The sequence below is a fragment of the Carcharodon carcharias genome, chromosome 12 (assembly GCF_017639515.1).
Source record: "Carcharodon carcharias isolate sCarCar2 chromosome 12, sCarCar2.pri, whole genome shotgun sequence".
Taxonomy (NCBI): Eukaryota; Metazoa; Chordata; class Chondrichthyes; order Lamniformes; family Lamnidae; genus Carcharodon; species Carcharodon carcharias.
The window spans coordinates 117748965-117774355 of record NC_054478.1 but is presented as its reverse complement, the minus strand read 5'-3'; the positions used below and the strand labels follow the sequence as shown (position 1 = coordinate 117774355).

Below are 25391 nucleotides of genomic sequence, written 5' to 3'. Positions count from 1 at the left end.
GACTGGATTTTCACCTTTAAGGTGTGTAATGAGAGTTGGGAAAATTCCTGGCTGGGCCTAGCTGCCTCAGGAGAAAGTGACAGGAGAGATGGGGTTTTTATTCTGGAATGAATGGATACTGGCTGCAGTCGAGCCAGCCAAACCGGGTAAAAATTCGGAGGCAGGCACAGGGGCTGCAAAGTGCCGAGGTGAGCAGTTTAAAAGGCCTCCCTCAGTGCTGATGTATTTTGTCCCAATTATAATGAAAAAAGTAAGTCCTTCTAGCCCTCACCACTCACACCCCACCACAACCTCCCCATGCCCCATCCATTCTATCCCCATGCCAAGGTATGCACCCTCCTATGGCCCTTGATGACTCCCTGTGCCAAGCTGTGGCACTTCCCTGTCCATTGGCTCTATACTGTGCATAATGAGTCAATGAACCCTATAGTGACAGTAGGATGTGTGGAAAAATACTTTAATTGATGTCATTCATTCTAATGCTCTACTATGTTAAAAAAAAGTCATTCCACTAGAAGGCCAAAAAGTGCCAACCAGCCAGGTCCTTTACAGTATCAATAAAAAAACTGCAAGCCCTTGAAACCATGAAACCTTGTGTAAATAAACATTGTGAAATTGACTGCAGAGATCAGAGAGTCCGAGCTGTCAATCAAGCCATGTTTTATCTGGGGCTCAGCTGTTTCCACAAGAGTAATGGTTGCCTGGGCTCTCAGATTGGAAATGCTACCCAGACCATGATGAAAGAGGAGGTAACTAATACACTTAGGTGGATTCAAAATTGATAAGGAGATATTAGATAGGCTGTCTTTACTTCAAGTTGATAAAGCGCCAGGACCAGATGAGCTGCATCCAAGTCTTCCTTAGTCTCAGGGGTGGTTCCAGAAGACTGGAGAATTGCAAACATTAGATCCTTGTTCAAAAAAGGGTGTAATATAAGCCCAGCAACTACAAGTCAGTCAGTTTAATTTCAGTGGTGCAGAAACTTTTAGAAACAATAATTCAGGACAAAATTAATAGACAAATGGACAAATGCAGGTTAATTAAGGAAAGCCAGCATGGATTTAAGGGAAAATCTTGTGCAATGAACTTGTGGAGCTTTTTGATGAGGTAACAGAGAGGGTTGATGAGGTATGCTGTTGGTGTGGCGTACATGGAGTTCCAGAAGACATTTGATAAAGTGCCACAAAACAGTCATGTGAGCAATGTTATAGCTTAAAGGGGCAATAGCAACATGGATACAAAATTGGCTGATTGATGGAAACAAGGAGTAGTGGTTCATGGATGTCTTCGGAGCTGGAGGAAAGCTTGTAGTGGAGTTCCCCAGGAGTCAGTATTGGGGCCCTTGCTCTTCATGCTATATATTAATGACTTAGACCTTGGTGTACAGGGCACAATTTCAAAGTTTGTAGATGATAGAAAACTTGGAAGCATTGTGAACAGTGGGGCAGATAGGGTAGAACTTAAACAAGACATAGCCAATTTGGTGGAATTGGGTGGACAAGTGGCAATGTGCAGAATTGTGAAGTGATTCATTTTGATAGGAAGAACATAGAGAGACAATATAAAATAAAGGATAAAACTCTGAGTGGGTGCAGGAGGAAAAGGACCTGGATGCAAAAGTACATAGGTACATTGAAAGTGGCAGGGCAGGTTAAGAGAGCAGTTAATAAAGCATACAGTATCCTAGGCTTTATTAATAGGTCCAAAGTGTACAAGAGCAAGAAGGTTACCTTGAACTTATATAAGACATATTTTGGCTTCAGCTGGAGTATCACATCCATTTCTGGGTGCCGCACTTTAGGAAGGATGTGAAGACATTGGAGAGAATGCAGAAAAGATTCACAAGATTGGTTCCAGGGATGAGGAACTTCAGTTACGAAGATAGATTGGAGAAGTTAAGAAGTTAAGTAGAAGAGAGAGGTGTATAGCAGGTATAGGCAATAAGGAGCAAATGAGGTACTTGTAGAGAATAGAAAATGTAAGAAGTTACTAAAGAAGGAAATCAGGAAGGCAAAAAGAAGACATGAGGTTGATTTGGCAGATAACGTGAAGGGTTTCTACAAGTATATTAAAAGTAAAAGGATAGTAAGGGACACAATTGGTCCTCTTGAAGATCAGAGTGGTTGTCTATGTGTGGAGCCTCACGAGATGGGAGAGATCTTAAACAGTTTTTTTGCATCAGTATTTACTCAGGAAACTGGCATAGTGTATAAGGAAGGAAAGGAAACAAGCAGTAGTGTCATGGAACATAGAGATTAAAGAGGTGGAGGTGCTTGCTGCCTTACAGCGAATAAAGGTAGATAAATCCCTGGGCATGACATGATATTCCCTCAGACCTTGAGGGAGACTAGTGTAGAAATTGCAGGGGCCCTGGCAGAAATATTTAAAATGTCCTTAGCCACGGGTGAGATGCCGGAGGATTGGAGAGTAGCTCATGTTGTTCCGTTGTTTAAAAAAGGCTCCAAAAATAAACCAGGTAATTACAGGCCAGTGAGCCTGATGTCAGTAGTGGGTAAATTATTGGAAGGTGTTCTGACAGATCGGATATACAATTATTTGGACAGCCAAGGGCTGATTAAGCATAGTCAGCATGGCTTTGTGTGTGGTAGGTCGTGTTTAACGAACCTTGTAGAGTTTTTCCAGGAGGTTACCAAGAAAGTAGATGAAGGAAAGGCTTTGGATGTTGTCTACATGGACTTTAGTAAGGCTTTTGACAAGGTCCCACATGGGAGGTTAGTTCAGAAGGTTCAGACACTTGGTATCCATGGAGAGGTTGTAAACTGGATTCGAAATTGGCTGTGTGGGAGAAGACAGAGAGTGGTAGTGGATGATTGCTTCTCAGACTGGAGGTCTGTGACTAGTGGTGTGCCTCAGGGATCTGTGCTGGGACCATTGTTGTTTGTTGTCTATATCAATGAGTTGGATGATAATGTGGTAAATTGGATCAGCAAGTTTGCTGATGGCACTAAGATTGGAGGCGTTGTGGAAAGCGAGGAAGGCTTTCAAAGCTTGCAGAGGGATCCGGACCAACTGGAAAAATGGGCCAGAAAATAGCAGATGGAATTTAATGCAGAAAAGTGTGAGGTGTTGCATTTAGGAAGGACAAACCAGGGTAGGACATACACAGTAAATGGTGGGGCACTGAGGAGTGCGGAGGAACAAAGGGATCTGGGAGTTCAGATACATAATTCCCTGAACGTGGCATCACAGGTAGACAGGGTTGTAAAGAAAGCTTTTGGCATACTGGCCTTCATAAATCAAAGTATTGAGTATAAGAGTTGGGACATTATGGTGAGGTTGTATAAGACATTGGTGAGGCCAACTTTGGAGTATTGTGTGCAGTTCTGGTCGCCTAACTACAGGAAGGATATCAGTAAGATTGAAAGAGTGCAGAGAAGATTTACTAGAATGTTGCCGGGTCTTAAGGAGTTGAGTTACGGGGAAAGATTAAGCAGGTTAGGACTTTATTCCTTGGAGCGTAGAAGGATGAGGGGAGATTTGATAGAAGTTTACAAAATTATGAGGGTTATAGACAGAGTAAATGCGAGTAGGCTCTTTCCACTTAGATTAGGAGAGATAAACACGAGAAGACATGGCTTTAGGGTGAAAAGGGAAAGGTTTAGGGGGAACATTAGGGGGAACTTCTTCACTCAGAGAGTGGTGAGAGTGTGGAACGAGCTGCCATCTGACATGGTAAATGCGGGCTCACTCTTAAGTTTTAAGAATAAATTAGATAGATACGTGGATGGGAGAGGTCTGGAGGGTTATGGACTGGGTCATTGGGATTAGTGGAATAATATTTTGGCACAGACTAGAAGGGCCGAATGGCCTGTTTTCTGTGCTGTAGTGTTCTATGATTCTAAGTGAAGACCGTTTTCCTTGGAGAAGACTGAGAGGAGGTTTGACAGAGGTATTCAAAATCATGAGGGATCTGGATAGAATATATAGGGAGAAACTGTTCTACTTGTGAAAGGACTGAGAACCAGAGGGCACAGATTTAAAGCAATTGGAAAAAGAAGCAAAAGTGATATGAGAGAAAACTTCTTCATGCAGTGAGTTACTGGGGCCTGGAATGTACTACTTGAGAGTGTGCTGGAGGTTCAACTGAGGCATTCAAGAGGGAGCGTTATCTGAAGAGGAAGAACGTGCAGGGTTATGTGGAGAAGGCGGGGGAATGGTACTAGGTAAATTGCTCATTCAGAGAGCCAGTGCAGACATGATGGGCCAAATGGCCTCCTTCTGTGCTGTAACAATTCTGTGAAGAAATACTCGTGTTACAGTGGATCCATGGATTTTTTCATAACATGGGAAAGTAAAAGGTAAAAAAGTTGGAAACCCTGATCTAGCAGGGCAAGGGCTGCAAGAGCACAGGAACACCACCACCTCAAAGTTCCCTCCCAAGTCACACATTATTCTGATTTGGAAATATTTCATTGATGTTTCTAATCACTGGTTCAAATTCTCGGAACTCCCTACCTAATAGTGCTCTGGGTATGCCTACACCACATTGGTTTGAAAAGGTGGCTCAATTGCCTTCTCAAGGGCAATTAGGGATTGGCAATAAATGCTGGCCATGGCCCCATCCCGTGAATGAATAAAACAAAAAATGAGAAGCAGGGGGAAGCATTAAATCTGTGGTGAATTAATGACACCCCATCTGAGGACATGAGCCATGGAAGCAGTAATACAAGGTGGGATTTTTTGGCCCTATTCTCTGCTGTGATCTTCCAGTCCCGCCAAAAGCCAATGGACTTTCCTGTCCTGCCATGGTGGGGCTGGAAAATTTTGGCCACAAGCTCTACCTCAATCATCACATTTCTCCTGCTCTATTAAGTTTGTAGGCCTGTGTTGGTAACAGCTATACAGTAAATCTGTACTTTACACTAAAAATGGCATTGGATCTTTTGCTGTATCCCAAACTGGACTTTGGCTGATAGTAGTGCATTTTAAAAATGCTGCCTGGTTTGAAAAAGCCTGCAACAGTTAGGAAATCCTGGGCTGCAATGCTGTTCTTTTTTTTTGATTTCCTGATATTCAGATAACAATGTGGCACCAAAACGATGTTGACTTCTAATCTCCCGTAACAGCATTGTCTGATTCATATTTTAGATATTTTCTGCAAAGTACATTCATAAAGACAGCCTGGCTCAAAAAAATGGATTGCATGGTTTAGGCTACCAAATTGAGGATTGTTGATCTTTAGTGTCATGCCTTTATTTTAGATTCTTGTGTTTTTATTTAGTGGATTGTTTAAGAGTATTAGAATATTCAACATGATTTTTTCCCCCAAACTGCGTGAGGGGTTTGTGAATAATAGCTTTGGTGAGAGGCTTTCTGGAGCAGAACCTTGTGCTGATGACGGGCATCTTGGCTGCCAACTGGAAAGCCAGTGAGAGCCACATCTCTTTCTGTGAGGGCCTGCCAGTATTACCTGCGAGTCAGGCATTTGACAGACCAGCAGTAGGCCTTCCTAGGGATGAAAGTCCCACTGGCAACTCTTTTGAACTGCAGTGCCACTGGGGAGGCGGTGGCAGCTGCTGGAAAGACACCCACCCAAGGCCCAGGATCCAGGCCACAGGAGTGACGGTCCACGGGGTGGGAGTCAAAAAATGGAGGCAGAGGCATTGGGGAGTCAGCGGCAAGGGCAGGGGCTTGGCTATCAACACGACCCCCCACCCCACTTTCCTGATGACACGTCTCTTTATCAGACACCAGGAGTGGCAAACAAACAGGCCAGGGTTTGCCTGTCATTCACATTAAAAGGCGAGCCCCCCACCTGCTGCTGGTTAATAACCATAGAAGCAGGACGAGGCCCTTAATTGCCACTTAAGAGCCTCAATGGCAGTGGGGCGGGAAGGCCATCGATGGGCCTTCTTGCCATGGACTTAATTGGGATGAAGGGGGATGAAGGTGGAAGATGGTGCTGTCTCCACTCACCACTGACCTGCCTGATTAAAAGTCCACCCCCCAACCACCAAACTCATCACAGGGGTGAGTAAAGATTCTGTTGCTGAAGTTTTTTTCAATTTGGTTCGTGGAACAAACAATAGAAGTTAATGTGGCTGCAAAGTTACCATTGATGTACTTGGGGAGCTGTCGTCCAAACCTGAGTAAGTCTTCACTGTGGAGCTCTGAGGCATCATTAATTGGCTTGAAATACACATCTTGAGGAGAGCTTGCCAGATAAATTAGATTCTTTTCATTAGATTTCTTGACAATGTTGAATATAACAAAGAAGAAGCCTTTGCACTTGGCATCTGTGACAACAGTCTCCAACTTTTCTCTCTCAGCTTCTGGGAGATCTCCTGTGGTTATAAGAACAATGAGCTTGAGTCGCCTTGGTTGAGGTGCTTTTTCAAAAATGTTTTCGATGGTCCATTCGATTGCATGTGCTGTTGCTCTTGTCCCTTCAAGCTGAGTCATCTTGTCCTGGATGTAGTCACCGATGTCTTCACTGGAGTTGTAGTCAGTGAGAGAGAATTCAGTTTTCACTCGCAGCAGGCTACTATTTAGCTGAGAATTATACAGTGCATGCTGAACCACAGCAATCCTGGCCTGACGGTTTGATGTTGAAGGATCCTTGCTAATCTCCAATTGTTCCGTTAGATAAGAAATATATCTTTTAATCTCAACGAACTGGTTTGGGCTGATGGTTGCAGAGCTTTCTATGATGAATGCCATATCTAGGTTTACATCACTGGGTTGTATCGATCTTTTGCTTCGGAAAAATTTGGCATCACAGATTTCATTCGTTTCACAAAAATCTGCTCAAAAAAGAATAAGTTGTTCGCTGTTGGTTAAACATCTACATTTTATTACTCCTTATGAGTATGACATTTCTTTCAATCTTCTGCACATTTCAAAATGACCCACAATTTCTTAATGAACTTGGATCCACAGTGCAAAATGGTTCTTAGTTTGGGATCAAATCACACAGCTAATTTCAGAAATGGGGATATCACACTGGTGAACTAAAGCATGCTTTTCTGATGCGGCTGAATAGAGTGAGCTTTACATTTTACTCCAATGTGGAAGTTCTCATTGCCAACATGAGCTGTGGAGGCTTTCCAGTGCTCAGCACTGACTGTCACTGATGAGCATAAAAGCTCACCAAAGTGAAGAACAACTTAGTGACCAAAATGACAGCCAGTGAAGCTGCATAACAACAAACACTGGAGCCTGGTATGCCATGATTTTGCACCCATGTACCAAGCTGCTAATGTGGCATATGGTCCTTACGCTTCTCTATAAGAAAGCAGAGAAATTATCCCTAGTCACATTGATCACATCATCACACCTTCTACTTTCCCCAACTGTAACAATAACCAATTACGAAATGCATTTTAAATAAGATACCACAAATATGTATTTTAATGGATAGACAAATGGCTTTCAGGAAAAGGTCTAAAGCTGCCGGAGTTCTTTGGAGAAGTAGGGTACACTTTTAGATCGGTCCAAGGTCACCTTTGGGAGAGGTCAAGTGTCCTTTGGGATTGTCAAAAGTAGTCATGAATGTGCATAAGAAGTGGACATATTAATTGGAACTGTCAAGCTCATGGGAATTGTCAAGCTGTCAGGGGAACTATTAAGCTGTCAATGGAATTGTCATGCTGTCAAGTCATTTAAATCTCCTGGACCAGAATTTTCACGTCGGTGTGTAAAGTGATATGCAATGATGCCAGGCATGCGTCCTAATGTTACTGTGCATCATTCAGAGCTTTCATTCAACGGGCACACGCCGGAGGCGGCTATGTGCCTGCCGAACTATCAAAGGCCTGTTAGCACCAATTAAAAACCAATTAACATCATTATCAATGCTGCGCGTCTAACCTTAAGGTTGACGGGTAGGCGAAGAGTCCAAGCGGCCTTCGTGTTTTTCAGGAAACCTTATCCACAGGCGGGATGAGATTTCCTGAAGGTTTTATTAAATAAATAAATAATTTATTCAAATTTCAGAGACATGTCACATGAGGGGACGTCTAAATAATTTTTACCTTTCTTTATTTAAATATTTCAATATGAACTTAATCTTCCTGAGGCAGCTCTGTGCATTAGGGAGATTTCTGTGCTCTTTTGCGCACATGGTAGCTCTGAGCGCTACCGGCGTCCATGGAGCTGATCGCAGGCGGCAATTGGCTCCGCGTCTGCTTGCGCCCACTCCCGACCGGCCCGCCCGACAGGGAGAAATTTCTCCCCTAGTCTTTACATTTTTGAGAAAATTATATGCAGTTTAAAAGAAATCAGTGCTTGCTATTTCATTCTGTATGTTGACCTTATTCTGAGGACTACCATTAAATGATTTGTATTGCATGATTAATCTCACAACCTCAGTACCACAGTAGGGTGCCTGTCCCTTCACAGATTGATTGATAGGTCCAAGTGAGGTGATGAATAGGAATGCCTATTTTTATAAGGGATTAAGTCGTTGAAGTAAGTTAAATGTGGGGAATGGTATCAGTACGAATCAGTCAGCTGAGATAGTGTTAAAAATGCTTACTTACCTAAACAAACATGGCATGCCATCACCTTGTCGAGTGTTTCATCATCATTACGGAAAATAAAGAATTGGGAAAGTCCGGCATCATTTCTCTGATAAAAGCAAAAATTGATGGATATGAAACAACACTCAACCATCAAGCTCACTCTTTCCCTAATGTACAATCTACAAAAATGATCCCAGCAATTAGCAAGCAAAATTCCACAACTTTCATCAATTTTCTCATTGCTATGACTCAATCCTAGCCCACTGCCTTACAGACAGCATCCTCAGTGCCTGGAGCACAAGAACAATTGTAATCCAAAGAGTATTGTATTACATCAGCCTATAAATTTCAATTCTGTTTCTTTGGGTTTGATTTTTAGTACCTCCCAGGGCCAGGAGCAAAGGCTGGGGCGATGTTAGAAATAGTGCCGGGTTTGCTGGCTCCATCCCACCCCGGATCAATTTCATGCAGGTGGAATGGGAGATGGCAGGGCTTCTTGACCATATCTGGTTGGTAGCCAACCCAGTAGCAGCCTATTATGGTCAGCTGGGATTTTCCAATTAGCCTCCATGTTCTTGGAGGCAACGGTTTAGCTGCCTGCAGGAAGCCTCCAGTGAGAGACCAGGAGCCAGCACTCAAGGCAGGCTCAGAGCCCCTCACTAACTGCCTGGGTGCAGGCACAGCCACAGTCTACCCAGTGGAGGGGATTACCCTGCTGCCCCCACACCCAGAGTGGTGGCCTGGCTGCAAAGGCCATTTTTTATTTTAAATTCATAAGTTGGAGAAATGGTGCCTCCATATTGAAGCATTCTCTACTTCCACCTGCCATCGCAGGCTGGATGGCCTCTGGATGGCCCTCCAGCTATGAGAACCGGCCCACCATCCTAATTGGCTATTCTCTGACAGTTAATTGGCCACTCCTTGGAAAATCACATTGAGTGACTATTTCTCACAGGTGGGGTTCAGAAGCCTGCTGGGAAAATCCTGCCCCAAATATTTACAAAGATTCTTTTTAAAGAATATAAGTGTACAATTCAACTGAGATCAATATTTCACAACGTAGCAGCTAACACAATATATTTTGGCCTCTACTGTTGGAGAAAAAGCAGTATATAAAGTTTTTTGGAATATAGTCTACATGGCATTCAGGGAGAGTTCCTCCTTTCTTAGTCAGCAATCTTGGGAGTTAGGTTAGGAATAACATGTATTTCATTAGAGTTTAACCACGTGCAGATGGAAAGTACTTGCAGATAAGCTGGTCAAATGGTGAAGTGTCATTTTAATTTGTACCTTACCTGTTGACCTGAGAGTGATGGGATTCCATGAGGCAATGAAATTTTGGAATAACTCCTTATTAATAAGACCTTATTAATTGTTGAATTAAGTACTGGTGTATCTGTGCAGATTATCTGGGATCTATGCTATCCTCATGACATGTTTTGTGCCTGAGGGCTTCTGTTAAATGCGGTCTGTTTCCTTTCCTCACTGTTCAAAGTAGGAACTCTGACTCTCTTTCTGCCTCTTATTACGCTAGTCTCATCCTTCTATATTTCTCCCTCTGCTTGAACTTAACTAGGGAAACCGTAGATCTAACAGACAGGGACTTAAAATGATAAATACTCAGAGCAGGTTTTCATAAACTGTAAAGGACATAAGGCAGATTTTATAGGACACAAACCAGGAAATGATGCACTCATCAAACCATCTGCTGCAGGACTTGAATTCTGATATGTGAAAGTGTCAAAAAAAGAAAACTGTTGCCTTGATTTTTAGAAGTTATTGATCTTAGAATTTAGAAGTGATTTTGAATGGTAAGATCATTGCAAAGAGGTTTGAGCAGCAAAAGAAATTAGAAGTTTGAGTAGAATGATTAGAAATCTTAAGAATATCGAGGTTAACAGTGAAGTGTGGAATAGACAAACCATGCTATTAACTCAGTAATATCAGTTAGTGAAAATGTAAGCAATGTAGTATAACAATGTACAGCTACAACTTTTAGGTAGAATTAGAATTAGGTTTGGGCAGTGTCAAAACAGTTTGTGGGAAGGTGGCAGTAAGTGATGGATGACAGTGCATTAATGACAGGATAACATGGATCTTATGGGGTAATTTAACTGTAATTGACAACCTAACTGAACATCCTAACTAATCATCCAGAAGATGATTAATATGGTAAATAGAAAATGTCTCAGTAGTAAGTCACATTTGGGAATAATGGAAAAGAAAGTCTTTGTATGTAAGCCATGGTACTCTTTGTAGCATTAGAATCACTAGGTGAAGAGCCACACTCTTTGTACAGGATACTACCAAGACTGAAAAGGATTGGAGAAAAGAGCTGCCCCAGAAATGCACAAAAGTGATGGTAGGAGCCCAATATGGCAAAGTATTCCCGTTTTGAGTATTTCAGCTTTTATATACAGAATACACCATGCCCAACATTCAGCATCTTTCACTGTTCTTGCATGTTGAGATTTTGGCCAATCATAACATATATTACCATCAATGAAGGAGTATACAGGAAAATCAAGAGTGGAATCTGACCTGCAGTGCCCGAGTGAGTACATTATCAACTTTAGGAGAGAGGTAGACGGAGATGATATTCTCATTAGCGAGTTTTGTTATACCATCATTGAGCTCTTTAGGTTTTGTCTGTCCGTCACTGAAGAATACTGCCACCTTTCTCATCAAAAACCCACTTCGCACACGCTTAAATGTGTTCCTTGCTACAAAGCTCATTGCATCAGCGATACTGGACTCCTTCCTCGATGGCACAAACTGCAGATTTTCAATCTGTTGGATAAGGTCCCGCTTATTTCTAGCACTGCTAAAACGAATTTCAGTGACTATGCCACTGTTGTATGTCAGGATAGCAACACGTGCTCCCTTTGGACAGTTGCTCTCCACTATGGTCAGATTGCGAACTATGTGGAGGATAGCATTCTTGTTGTTGTTAAGCTGGTTAGCAGTTTTAGTGTTGGAAGTGTCTATCACAAAGGCCAGCTCAGTTGGATAGACAGGACATTCCTTTGAACCTGATGTAAAGAATAAACATGAATTAATTTTATTTCCGACGTTCAGTAAATGATCCGTTAATACAAATATTCATCCAATGAAAATAACTTACCATAGCAACATGCTGCAAGGGAACAAAAGAAAAGAAAACAATTTTAAAGAGTTTTACTTGGAATAAAGGTTTTAAAGGGTCAAATTCATATGCCCATTGCAATTAAATATTCTGAGTTTGATAGTACTTACGACATGTGTCTTTGATCTGTCTTACAAGGCTGCATGTCTAAAACATTGGAGAAGCAAAAGGATGTTAGCTATCTTGCAACAAAATTCACATCATATCTTGTGATCAACAACATTTAAATTACCTCAATGGATCTCCCTCTCTCTCCTTTGGGGCCCTATAAAGTAATGTGTAAAATAACATGAATTAATCCAAAAAATTCATAAAAAGTTACAGTTTGCAATTATTCAAAAAACATTTATCAGCATCTAATACCCAACAGGAGTAGTACATAAATAATAAGCAGAGGCTGGATCCATGATAGGAGTTTGATAAAGAGGCAATAACGGGTTGCAAGGTGCTAGATGTAATTAACTCATGGTGTCAATGTTAACCTGTTGCAGGCACTCTGAGATCAGTAGTTTTACTGGACACTGATGGACTTAAGGGTTATGAGGCAGAATATACATTATGTTGAGCTACTCAAATATCAATTAGACACTAATTCAATAGGGGTTGGACTTCAATCTGTTTCAGAGAAGACTTTAAATGATGAGATATTATTACTTTTTTGTATTAATTCTCCACTCTTGTACAGAACTTCACCTGATAGCGTGCAATATCATTTGGTTAACATTACACAGCTTGCTTTTCTTCATTCATTCGTGAAATCAAGGCAATTCTGACAAGGATAATATTTATTGCCCATCCCTAAATTCCCTTGGAGAGGTTGATGATGAGTCACCGCCTTTAACCATTCTGTGTGGTGAAGGCAGTCAGTGCCACTAGGGAGGAAATTCCAATTTTGACCCCGTAATGATGAAAGCAAGATTTCCAAGTCAGGATGGTGTGTAACTTGGGGAGGAGCTTGGAGAAGCTTATGCTCCTATGTGTCTGCTGCCCTTGTTCTTCTAGACTGTTGGGGTCACAGGTTTAGAAGATAAAGCCAAAGAAGGCTTGACAAGTTGTTAAAGTACATCTTGTTCATGGTATATGCTACTGCCACATTGCGCTGCTTGTGGAGGAAATGATTGTTTAAGGTGGTGGATGAGATGCCAGTCAAACAGGCTGCTTTGTTCTGGATGGTGTCGAGTTTCTTGAGCTTTTGAGTTGTTGGAGCTGCACTTATCCACATAAGTGGGAGTATTCCGTCACGCTCCTGATTTGCGCCTTGCAGATGGTCGACAGGCTTTGGGGAAAGAGGTGAGATACTCGCCACAGAATTCCCAGCCTCTGGCCTGCTCTTATAGCCACTGTATTTATGTGGCTGGTCCAGATGTGGGAGACCCCAGAATGTCGATGATGGTGAAATTTGATGATTGTAATGCTGCTGAATGTCAAGAGAGGGTGGTTAAATTCTCTCCTGTTGGAGATGGTCATTATCCAGCAGTTGTGTGACAAAAATGCTACAGCCATTTATTAGCTCAAGCCTGAATGTTATCCAGGTCTGCCTGCATGCAGGCACAAACTGCTTCGTTACCTAAGGAGCTGCAAATGGAACTGAAGACTGTGTAATCATTGCAGAAGGTCCCCACCTCTGGTGTTACGATGGAGGGAACATCAGAAACAGTTGAAGGTGGTGGGCCTAGGAACCTATCTTGGGAAAATGCTGCAGTGATGTCCTGGGGCTGAGATGTTTGACCCTCAATAACCACAATCATCTTCCTCTGTGTTAAAATTCCAGCCAATATATTTCTGATTCACATTGATTTCAATTTTACTAGGGCTCCATGATGATTAGTTCAAATGCCACCTTGATGTCAAGGGTACTTTTTCTTGCCTCACCTCTGGAATTCTATGTTTGTCCACGTTTGAACCAAAGTTGTAATGAGATCTGGAGCTGAGTGGTCTTGGCAGAACCCAAACTGAGCATCAGTAAGCAGGTTGTGAGGTTGTGGAAGTGCCATGATAGTACTGTGGATGATAGTCATCAGCAAACTGATGGAAGGTGAGAGCAGACTGATGAGGCTATAATTCACTAGAGTGCTTTTGTCCTGCTCTGTGAACAGAACATATCTGGGCAATTTTCCACTTTGTTAGGTAGATGCCAATGTTATAGCTGTATTGCAACAGCTTGGCTAGATGGTTCTGAAGTATATATCTTCAGTACTATAGTTGGACTGTTCACAGGGACCATAGTCCTTCCTGTATCTAGTATCTTCAGCTGTTTCTTGGTATCATGTGGAGTGAATTGAATTGGCTGAAAACTGGCGTCTGTGATGCTGAGGACTTCAGGAGGAGGCCAAGATGGATCATTCACTTGATACTTCTTGACATTGAAATTACTTTTACACTAATGCTGGCCTCCTCACTGAGGATAGGGCTGTTCATGGAATCTCCTTCAACTGGTTGTTGTTTAACTATCCACCACCATTCATGACTGAATGTGGCAAGACTTCACAGCTTTGATCGGATTCATTGGCTATAGGATTATTAAGTTCTATCTATTACATGCTGCTTCCATTGTTTGCCATGCATTTAGTCCTGTCCTGTAGCTTTACAGGTTGGCAGCTCATTTTTAGGTATGTCTGGTGTTGCACCTCACATGTTCTCCTGCACTCCTTACTGATTATTATTGTTGGGGTCAGGGGTTAGGGGTTAGGATGTTCCAAATAAGAGATTTGTTTTGGTTTATTTTATATGTAATATATAAACAGAATAGAATTATCTGTGCAATTCAAGTTAATAAATACTGGGATTAACATTTTAACATCAAAGATAATAAATTATGCAAACTTAGGTCCATGATTCTAGGGTTAGCTTCACTTCACAACGCAGCATTTCTTGAACTGATTGCCTTTAAAATTGGGTGGGTAACATTCCTGTCACATGGTTAAATTCAAATAAAAAGTTAAACATTTGAAGACAATGACTACCTGTGAGCCTAGGTAGCCTGCTTCTCCTTTCAGACCAATTTCACCAGAAGCTCCTGAATAACCCTGCAATGCAAAAAAAAAGATATTTCATTTTGATTACAAGCTTCAGGATGGTCATCATTGTAAAGGTCATGAGTATTGTGTAATAAAATACTTCTTCCAATCTTGCCATCTTGAGTCAACATTAAGCATTTCCAGGTCAGCTGCAGCTTGTTTAGGGACAGATTAAAGTGCCATGTGCTCTACAGTGCAACCTCAGCATAACACACACTACCATTTCCCCTCATGCCTCCCCCTCTAACAGCTCATTCCAGCCATTATCATGCACTTTGATGAATTTTATGGTGAATAAGAGCTAATTTTATGTTGCGGGCCAACTACAAGGAACTAGACTGACCCTGCCAAAATACATTTCAAACAAGAGCTCTACAGCCATTTGAAAAGGAGACACCCCATCAATGTGTCTGGATTTCAAACCCAGGCCCATGCTAAGCCATTGTACCACATAGTCTCCAATAAGGGATCTTAAATGATATATAGATGAATGGTTACTATTCTGATGTTCACGTGGATATGCTATAACTGACAAATAATGATGCAAAATTATGTGAAATAAGCCTTCTATCTGCAAATCTCATGTCCTACTAATGCTTTAGAAATGTTGCACAAAATAATGTGGCCAGGTGTTCCAGTCTAGATTGCAAGGTGGCAATATTGAAAAACCTGCAAATGTTCAAATGGGCAGTTTTCAAAACTTGCCAAGGTGAAAGTAAACCAAATATACAATGTGTACTCATTTTCTGTTGTAGCAAAATTACGGAGGAGGTTTTACACTTCTGATGATGACCATCCCGTACAACATTCCTAGGACTGTATAGATAGATGTGGATAGGTGACTCTCTTAGCTTGCTGACGGACTGGACAAAATAGTAGCCCATTGCTGGAAATCATCTACATTTGATTGTGTCAAATCATTAGTGCATTGTCCCCAAAGATAGAGAACAAAAGTATTTCATAAATGGTGCTCTGTCTTTGGAGACATGTACATTGTCTCATTTACATTGTTGTTCAAGGCTGTTTTTGCAAGCAATGCATAACATAAATGGGGATCAGTGATACCTGTATGACTCATACATTGTCATTTAAGATTCCACTGCAGGATTTATATAGTCTGCAAGTAGCACTACACAAACAGATTTTACACCCCTTAAGTGATTAAGATAAATAAAATGCATATTAGATATGTGGTGGAATCTTGTTGAGGCATCAGGACCTGATAGCCGGCAAGAGTCCCGCGATGGGCCTTCAGGAAGGCCCGCCGAACCACAGGCCAATCAAGCAGTAGCAAAGCCTCTGGGCAGGCCTTTTTCTGGAATCAAGATCCCACGAGCATAAGTGTCACTTAGCGAGAGTGACCGGCCAACCAGAAGCTTACAGCTCGTGTTCAGCAGTGCCACTGAGGACGCCATGGCTGCTGCCTGAAGGACATTCTGGAGTCCCAGGATTGCAGATGACCAAGGCTACAGGTAACTAATGTGGGTCAGGGCGGTGCGGGCTTTGCAAGGTGCGAGTCACGGGGAAAGAGGGGCGGGGAGGTCAGAATCAAGGGCAGGAGGGGTGGCTTTCAGCAGGTTTCCCCCGTATTCCTGATGTCCAGTCCCTTGATCAAGCCTTTGATCGAGAGACCCGCCTGGACTGAGGTCACAAGCAGCTCACACAGTTTCACCTGCTGTGCATACCGCATGGCGACAGGCCTGCTTGCAGCTGGGTTAACCCCAGCAGTGGAGGTATGAGGCTCTTAAGTGATCATTAGCTGGCCTCTTAAGGCCCTCAATTGGTAACCATGGGCTTTCCCATTCAGAATTCAATTCTGACGGAGGCAGAAAGGCAGAGTTCAGGGATACCACCACCCCGCCAACTGCCTGCTCTCCCCACCTCCAAACTTGCCACCAGTGAGAATACAAGATTCTGCCCATATGAGTCAGATCTCTCCAAATCCTTTTTCTGCTGCTTTATGCAGAGATGTGCTGGGTAGCACAGTAATATTAAAATGAGTCAAAAAAAAAAAACAGCATTATTTTTGTATTTGTTTGGACTTACCCTTTGACCTCTATTTCCTTTAATACCTTCTTTTCCTGGATCACCAGCAACTCCAAATTCACCCTGTTTCAAGAATATGGCACTTGATTAAAAGTGCATCAACCGTGGGAAGCGAATCACAAAAGATGTTCAATTGCAATTTAATTAATTACTTTACCTTTGGACCTAAGGGTCCTACAGGGCCTCGCTCACCCTAAAAGCAAAGAACAGAATTAACGGTACTTTGGTGCATAGATCTTTTTCTGTTCTTCCAGCTGTTTCCTTTCCATATGAAGATGCTTACTTGTGCTGCATAACAGTACGCTCAGCACAGCTACCCTTCAGTACTCTATCCAAAGTGATTATTCTTCATCTGTGTAAGCCTATTGAGTGGGTAACAGCAGATGATTTGGCTGTGCCAAAACAAATTCTCTGAACTCTATGGTCACTCATCTAATCTATAATTGGGGTGATGAGTGGGGAGAATGGTTCTCAGCTTACCATTAATGATTACAACAGGAACTCTAGCTGATGCTACCCCTCTTGGCTGGTTGGCTTAGATCAACATATGTTTGTCATCAAACCTGAAATGTATCCTAGTTTATACAGCTTAGTGTATTTATTGAGCAAGTCAGCCAGTCATTTACAATTACTAGGTCATTTAATACATACTGCACCTGTAGATAGTTTTACTCCATTTCAATTAATGATCTTGCCACAAATAAAAGACACAGATTTGGTATTAATAATAGTTGTTCAATTATATATGACAGTTACTTAAAAATTACTGGAAAATTATTTTTCAGGAAAATGGGTGTCCTGGTTAGACTATTAGATTACGTGATCACTGAATGGACCAAAGCCACATCAAAACAGATACTCAGTACAAGTGCAGAAACTCAATTATTTCCTTCTCACAGTTAAAAAAGAAACCAAATCAAAATTTGACGTCTACAATTTGATAAAGAGGCCCAGCTAATATAGCATAGTCACAACCTGATATTGGTTTCTGTTCTTAAGTTAAATGCTATCCAGGTGACTTTAGATTGCAATTCACAGCTTCCACCCTGGTGGTTATCAATTTTGCTATATGTAAAACACCTGACCATTATTCCAATTGATGCTGTTGAGTATTAATTTAAAATTCCTGCATGTGGCAAACTTTACATTATCGAATGTTTAGACATCATAGCAGAGGTTCCACTTTTGCAACAACTTGCGTGAGTTTGAACTTAAATTTTAATATCCTGCATTTATGTAAAAATTAAAAGTACCATTCTGTTTTCATCACTGTACTAAAAAAGATGTTTGCGTTCTGTAAATATATCAGTTTGCCACATTTTTATGCAAGCGCCCTTCAACTCCTTGAAAATGACTGACCTTTCTGCCTTTAAGTCCAGTGATGCCAATTCCATTTGTTCCATCTTCACCCTGCAGGAATCAAAAAGACACTATGTAAACAATGGTCAGGCAGTTATACAAAATTTTTAAAGCCTTGCATTATTTTTTTTAAATTTGTGCACAGTGTGTCTAAAGGCAATTAAACCAAGTCACCTTGATCAGGGTTTCCTGCTACCTTTTAATAAAGGGCCATTATTATATTTGTATATATATGTGTATATATATATTTACATACAGTGGACTGTGAAAGGAGGGGCTAGAAATACATGACACAGAAAGCTTCCTGAACACCGCAGATGAGGAGGCAGAAAGGCCATAATTGATCACAGAAATACTGGAAATGTTACACATGTCGGAAATGAAAGATTGCAAAGGAGGAAAAGCACATTGCAAGGGATGAGGGATAAGGAAGATGGATTTTAACTGGCCAGAGTGAGCAGGTGTTAGTACATGTGGAAGTTAAAAACATCAAATACGCAGGTGTGTCTGAAAGCCAGTAGGAACCCGCCGACTTCCGAGCTTAACTGGAGAACATTTGCGAATGCAACAGATACGCTGCTTTTAACATATGCTAAAAGCCAATTGACTCTAAACATGGATTCTGGCTTTAACTGCCAGCACATGGCTTTTCTGAGATTCCTGCAACTTGCCAGGTTGACATGGAAATTGACCGGATGAGCAACTGAAAAGCTGGAAAGCCTCGAAACACTGAGGTAAAGCAGCTACTTCTTTGACTAGGTGAAAGACTTTTCCTCACAAGGCTTGTTCTGAGATTGTGCTTTCATTGCTTTGGAGACAATTTCCAAAACTTTAGAGTAGTTTCTGCTATTTTGGAGAAATTTGCCTTTGAACTGCAACTCCCAGGTGATAGCCTTGTCAGCAGCTTGGGAGCTTTGTAGCTCTATCTTGTACTTCTGAAGAGTAGCAAGAAGAGCAGTGCCAGCAACATCACAAGCAGCAGGAGAAGCTGCAGCCTTCTCCTCAGCCACCTAATGCTCCATAGGACAGAGTTCCTGCTCAAAGGTGGCAAAACCCACAGCACAGGACATTGAGGCAGAGCTTGAGCTTTTTGCACATGGCTAAGTGTCAGTACCTCAGGAGGTTCAGACTCTCACATGAAGTCATTGCTGACATTTTCAGCCTTTTGGAAAAGGATCTCCTGCCAAGTGGACCAGTTGGACATGCGTTGCCAGTGGTCGTCAAAGTCACACAGCTATGAGTTTCTTCACCTCTGGCTCCTTCCAGGGATCTGCTGGTGACGTAGAATCTTACAATCTACTGAGCATAGGCGTATCTCCCAGCTGATGGGTGCCATGTTTGCTCAGGCCACCACTTTCACCCATTTCGCTACAAGTCAGAATGAAAGGTCTGTCAGATTCGCTGCTTTGGCTGGATTTCCACAGGTGCACACACATGGCAATCATAGCACCCTCAAATCAATTAACACTATTCATTCAAAAGGGATTGCACTCCATTAATGTTCAGCAGGTGGTAAAGTCACCACTGATAGGTAACCTACGTGTATGAGCTACAATGATGCCTGCTTTCTGTGCTAGTTAAGATGTGCACAGAAATTTGCACCTCCAAGCAGAATCAGCGAATGTCTTCTTGGAGAAGCACTACCCTCTTAAGGACATGGCTGATGACACCTGTGAGGAAACCGACCACTGAAATCCAGGAACTGTACAACTAACGTCACATGAGTACAAGAATGGTCATTGAGTAAGTTATTCTGATGCTGAGGGTGAGATTCAAGTTCCCGGACAGACCTGGGGACATCCTTCAGAATGCAAGAACAAGTATTCAAAATAACAGTGGTCTCCTGTACCTTGCACAACATAGCACATCAGCGAGGACATGAGTTGTGGGACAAGGAAAGGGATGACCACTCTGCATCTTTGGAGGAGCAGGAAAAGGAGGAGGTGGAGGAGCCTGAGGTGGCCAATGTACCTACAGCTGCTCAATTAGCTGCATGGGATGGGCTCATTCAGCCATGCCTCAGCTAATCTGAAGCTGTGCAGCCACATGGCATACCAATACTGAATCCACTGTGGCTATTCCCAACCCCCAGCACAAAGCATTGCCACAGTCAGCGATCCACCCCCTCACTGTCACCTATTGCTAATTTGCTGCTGATTGTCATACTATTTTACTCAAGGTTGAAGACCACTTGACAGGCAAAAGTGGGGATGACTGTCAATGGGGACAATGAACTAAAGATTATGATGCATAAACATGGACCACATAAATGACAATTTAATTAACCTTTCTCTTGTGAAACTTTAATGAACTTTTCTCTTGTGATTTCTCTTGTGAAACTACAAAATCTGCTTGTCACCTGCTCTGACTGCTGATATGCATGTAGCTGACATCCTTAGAGTTTTGGAGTCTGTGAGGGCCATGCCAAAGACTGTCCCACATGGACCTCACCAAAGCAAACTTGGATATGGGGGCAAGAGGCAGATTGTGGGGTTTTGACTGAGGTTGGTGGGTGGGGGCTGTGGGCAAGAGAGGAAGATGTAGGAGCGCCTTCAGAAAAGTCCCCACTGACATGTGCCCCTCTTCCATTTTCACTCTCATGGCCCACTGGCATTTCTCTGCTAGGCAAGAACTAGAAAGAGCTTCACTACACTCCACTGAGGCGCTGAACAGCTTATTCAAGCTGGCAGACTGAGAGTGCAATCCAATGGGCAGGACCAGCATGCACCAGGTTGCCTGCCATGTCAGAGGCTCCATACACAGGTGGCTTCTTTTTTCATGGAGGTGGACATCGGTGCAAAGGCCTAAGGCATTATAGCTCTCATAGTAGAGATGGACTCTTCCAATCTCTCCTGAAAGGTCTCTGGAGATCTGGACCCACCTCAGGCTCCTCCCCCTCCACCTTCTCCTCCGAAGATGCAGAGTGGCCATCAATATCCTCCTCCTGCAGCTCAAGTTCTCACTGATGTGCTATCTTATGCAAGGTGCAACAGACCACTATTATTTTGAACATTTGTTGTTGCATTCTGAAGGATGTCCCCGCATCTGTCTGGGAACTTGAATCTCATCCTCAGCTATTTCATCAGTGGCCCTCCGCCCATGCCCCCCACTTAAGTACTGAGGCTTCAGCAGTCAGGTGTGGGCTGTGATTGCGCCTTCCTGCTCAACTGATCATGGAACCTGCAAGTGGATGGTAATGCTGTAATTCAATTAAACATCCAATGAAAGACCCGCTGCACAAGTTTTCATATTCTTGACTTCCCCCACTGTGAGCAGGTCCAAATCTTAAAATTCAGCTCAAAGTTTGATTGTGCCTGTCAGTGGATGTAAGAATGTTCTTTCCATGCATCTCTTCATTTGTCTCCATTTTTGAAGGTGCTAATTTGTGTGAGATGAGGTTCCACGGGCACCCAAGTAGCTTTTCCTGATAATCATCATAAATAATGCAGCTAAGGCTGATCCTACCAACTAATTCAATACAAACCCAGAAGGAAAATACAGTTCAGACCAGTGCACTTATTTCCCAGTTTTACTGGTGTTCCATTTTATAGTATACAAGACCAGTTCAGACCAGTATTCTTATTTCCCAGTTTTTACTGTTTTTGCTTTCTGTGAAATGCTTAACAACTATTACTCTCTGAAGATTAGGAGCTGGAATCCTTGTGGATAGATACTGAAACTAGCTGTAGGACCCACTGTTATTGCAGCTAACATCAATTAACGACAGAAATCAGAAATCAAAACCAGATTTTTCTTATTTCTCTGGCTCAACGCTCAGCCAACTAACTCATTTATTAGCTGAGCCATCTGGGCCAATAATCTCGAAATGAAAGGCAGAAGGTTTGCTCAGTTATATAATAATGTAGCCTGCTGTGTTTGTTGACTGTCAGTGGCCTTCTGTACTGTATCTGTTTGCAACTAATGAACTAGTTTTGTTCCACTGTGTATTCAGTTTGAAGGTTGGAAGGCTAGGAGGGAACTTGCTAAACTGATCAAAAGGAAGGGCTTTAAATAATAAGAGACACAAATTAAATAGGAGAATGCAAGGAATAATAGGTACAACATTTGTGGAATAAATTTCAAGGAAAGTTGTTGAAGTAGAAAGTGTAGATGGGTTCTTGATGCATTTCTGAAGAAAGGACTAAGTGATTTGATGAGAAAATTATTAGGAATATTAACCGAATTAATCAACAGATGTAATGGCTTTTTTCACTTTTTGAAAACTCTTGTTCTATAAACTTTACTTAAAAATGGATTGTGCTAAACCTGTAAGAGTTGGATTTGGAAGCAATGGGATGCCTCTTGTATACAGCAGCAGAATGTGTTAACAAATAGCTGTCAGCACAAGTAAATCTGTCAACAGTTTTACAGCAAGTGGCTGGTGGGCTGAGGAGGAATAGGAATAGGTCATTCATCCCCTCCAGCCAGTTCCACCATTCAGTTAGATTATGGCAGGTTTGTGCTGAATTGCATTGACCTGCCTTTACACCACATTCCATGATACCTTTACCTGAAAAAGTCAGGTACCTTTTTTAAAGTTTCAGGTGACCCAAAATCCACAGCCATTTAGGGGTGAGTATCCCAAATTTCCAATTCACTTTGTGTGATGAAGCATTCCCTAATTTCACTCCTGAATTTCTGGCTGTAAGATTATCCCTACTTGTTCTGGTCCCATATCAGTGGAAATAGATTTTCATGACCTGTACCTATGGAATCTTTTTAAACACTTTGATTAGATCACACCTTAATCTTCTATACTCAAGCCAAGTTTATACAAACTGCCCTCACAATCCAACCAATTACTGTTGTCAATGACACCCTACTCCTTGATATGTTGTGCTGTTGCAATTTTTGTTAATGGAATCTTTATAGAGATCACAGTCATGGCATGAATTTAGGTGGATGGAGGGGCAGGTTTTGGAGGTCAGGTGAAGAGGCGCAAACTGGGGGGTGGGAGGTGTACAGTCTTAAGGGGGTGCCTCTGATGCACCTGGGAACCTCCCAAAGGATATACCCCCATCCTTCTGCCCTTTGCCAACTTTTTACCAACTTTGTTGAAAAAACTCACTTAAGGGAGTGAGTTGGTTCTTGTTCAATGTTCCTGTTCTAAAAGCAGCTGAAAAATTAAATGGCTTGTTCAGCCAGGAGTAACTGAGACAGGGAAGTGACCAATACTGTTGAATAATCTTTCTGGGCTGAAAAAATAATTTTACGAATATGGAGTCTCACTCCCTCAAGAAACTTAATGTTTTGCAGATTTTTTAAAACAGACCTATTATATATTTTCTCTCTTGCTCTTTGTCATTCCCTTAATGCCACCTGTGTATCCCTATATTTATTTTACTTAAAGCCCTAATTCTACCCACACTGCAATAATATGCTGTGCAGAGGAAGGCAGGCAAGAGTGGGGAACCTGCCCCCCATCCACCTGATCCACCTCCCTAGGGTGCCTGATCCCTCGCCACCCAAAAAGGCCTAATTTACCTGTTTCCAGCATCCATGAAACTTCTTCGTGGGCTTCCCTGCAGTCTGAGAAGGGCCCACTACTATTTTCTGACACTGCTGAGATTGCAAGAGCTGCTGGCCAATCAGATTCCTTCCACTGAGGGGTGGAAGTCCAACTCTCAGCTTGTTAAAGCGCCCACAGTGTATTATCACTGCAAGGTGGCTTTTTCTAAAGTTGGTCAGTTTCTTCCATGGGGGGATTGGTGGGGAGGGTATTCCCGCAGTCCCGTAAAATTTATGCAGTCCCGTAAAATTCAGCCCATTGTTTCTGAGATTATCCTAACTGCTCAAGATGTTCATAGGTTTTAACAGACTAACCATTTTTATTCAATTTAAATCCCAAATGTTTTCTGCAACACTCAGTAAAGCTATTTGAAAAAGAAACTCCTACCATTTCTCCCCGTGGACCTGTGGGCCCAATTTCACCCTTTTCACCAGGATTTCCAGGCTCGCCCTGTAGAGAAATAAGTCAATGAAGATAAAACAACCACATACCAACAAGCTTTCTCAATATTCTACAATTAAACGTTCAAAAGTGGTCCTTGCCTTTCTTCCATTTAGTCCTTGATTCCCTCTTGCACCAGGAGGTGCCGCAGGGCCAGCAGGTCCCTAGAACAAAATAAAGGACTTCTTGAAATTGAAAAGGGAAACTGGACTCAACATCACTATAGAAACAGTGTTATACATTTTTCTCTTTTTCAGATCATGGGTGAAATTGTATATTCATAAAGGTAATAATGGTCACTGTTTGGGAAATCTGAACAAGGTTAAATAAAACTCCCTCTACTTTGTTTTATCAAGCACTCCTAGGACAGAAATAGGACAGGTTGTATTCACAATAAAGAGAGAGGCAGGATTGGCAGCTCAATATTCCAGGATATAGAGTCTTCAGGCGAGACAGGGACGGAGATAAAAAAGGAGAGGGTCTCGCAATATTGATCAACGAATCAATTACAGCAGTAAGGAGGGATGACATCTTAGAAGGCTCCTCAAATGAAGCCATATGGGTAGAACTGAAAAACAAAAAAGGAGCAATCACATTTCTGGGAGTGTACTATAGGCCCCCAAACAGTCAGAGAAAAATAGAAGAGCAGATATGTAGGCAAATTTCAGGGAAGTGTAAAAATAATAGGATAGTAATAGTGGGAGATTTCAACTTCCCCAACATTAACTGGGTTAGTCATAGTGTGATAGGTTTCGAGGGAGCGGAATTTTTAAAATGCATCCAGGAGAGCTTTTTAAACCAGTACATAGAAGGTCCTACAAGAGAGGGGGGCAGTCCTGGACTTAATTTTAGGGAATGAAGCCAGGCAACTGGTAGAGGTATCAGTGGGGGAGCATTTTGTTGATCATAACTCCGTTAGATTCAAGGTTATTATGGAAAAGGACAAGGATGGGCCAGAAATCAGAGTGCTAAATTGAGGGAAAGCCGATTTTAATAAAATCAGATATGGATTGGATAACCAGAGTGGACTTTTAGGTAAATCTGCATCAGAGCAGTGGGACTCATTCAAGAAGGAAATAGGGAGAGTACAGGGCCAACATATTCCAGTAAAGACGAAGGATGGGACCAACAAATCCAGGGAACCCTGGATGTCAAGGGTTATACAGGATTGGATAAAGAGGAAAAGGGAGGCTTATGGCAGATACCGAGGGCTCAAAACAGCGGAAGCCCTAGAGGAGTATAGAATGTGTAGGGGGGAACTTAAAAAGGAAATTAGGGGAGCAAAAATGGGGCATAAAGAAACATTGGCAGGCAAAATAAAGGAAAATCCAAAGTTATTTTACAAGTACATTAAGAGTAAGAGGTTACATAGGGGAAGAGTAGGGCCCATT

The 25391-nt window shown here is 42.1% G+C and overlaps 1 protein-coding gene across 7 annotated transcripts in view; it reads right to left on the bottom strand.

Moving 5' to 3' along the window:
• LOC121285026 (collagen alpha-3(VI) chain-like) overlaps window positions 1-25391 on the bottom strand; it is a 244697-nt gene that overhangs the window by 29366 nt on the left and 189940 nt on the right. For all 7 annotated transcript variants that reach the window (XM_041201120.1, XM_041201123.1, XM_041201122.1 and 4 more), the window contains 12 exons: window positions 24102-24164; window positions 23947-24009; window positions 18051-18101; window positions 16849-16884; window positions 16692-16754; window positions 14592-14654; window positions 11861-11893; window positions 11739-11775; window positions 11608-11619; window positions 11025-11515; window positions 8502-8589; window positions 6075-6764 (listed from right to left, as the gene is read on the bottom strand). In XM_041201120.1, coding sequence (XP_041057054.1) covers window positions 6075-6764; window positions 8502-8589; window positions 11025-11515; window positions 11608-11619; window positions 11739-11775; window positions 11861-11893; window positions 14592-14654; window positions 16692-16754; window positions 16849-16884; window positions 18051-18101; window positions 23947-24009; window positions 24102-24164 — 1690 coding nt within the window. The remainder of the gene's footprint in view (window positions 1-6074; window positions 6765-8501; window positions 8590-11024; window positions 11516-11607; window positions 11620-11738; window positions 11776-11860; window positions 11894-14591; window positions 14655-16691; window positions 16755-16848; window positions 16885-18050; window positions 18102-23946; window positions 24010-24101; window positions 24165-25391) is intronic.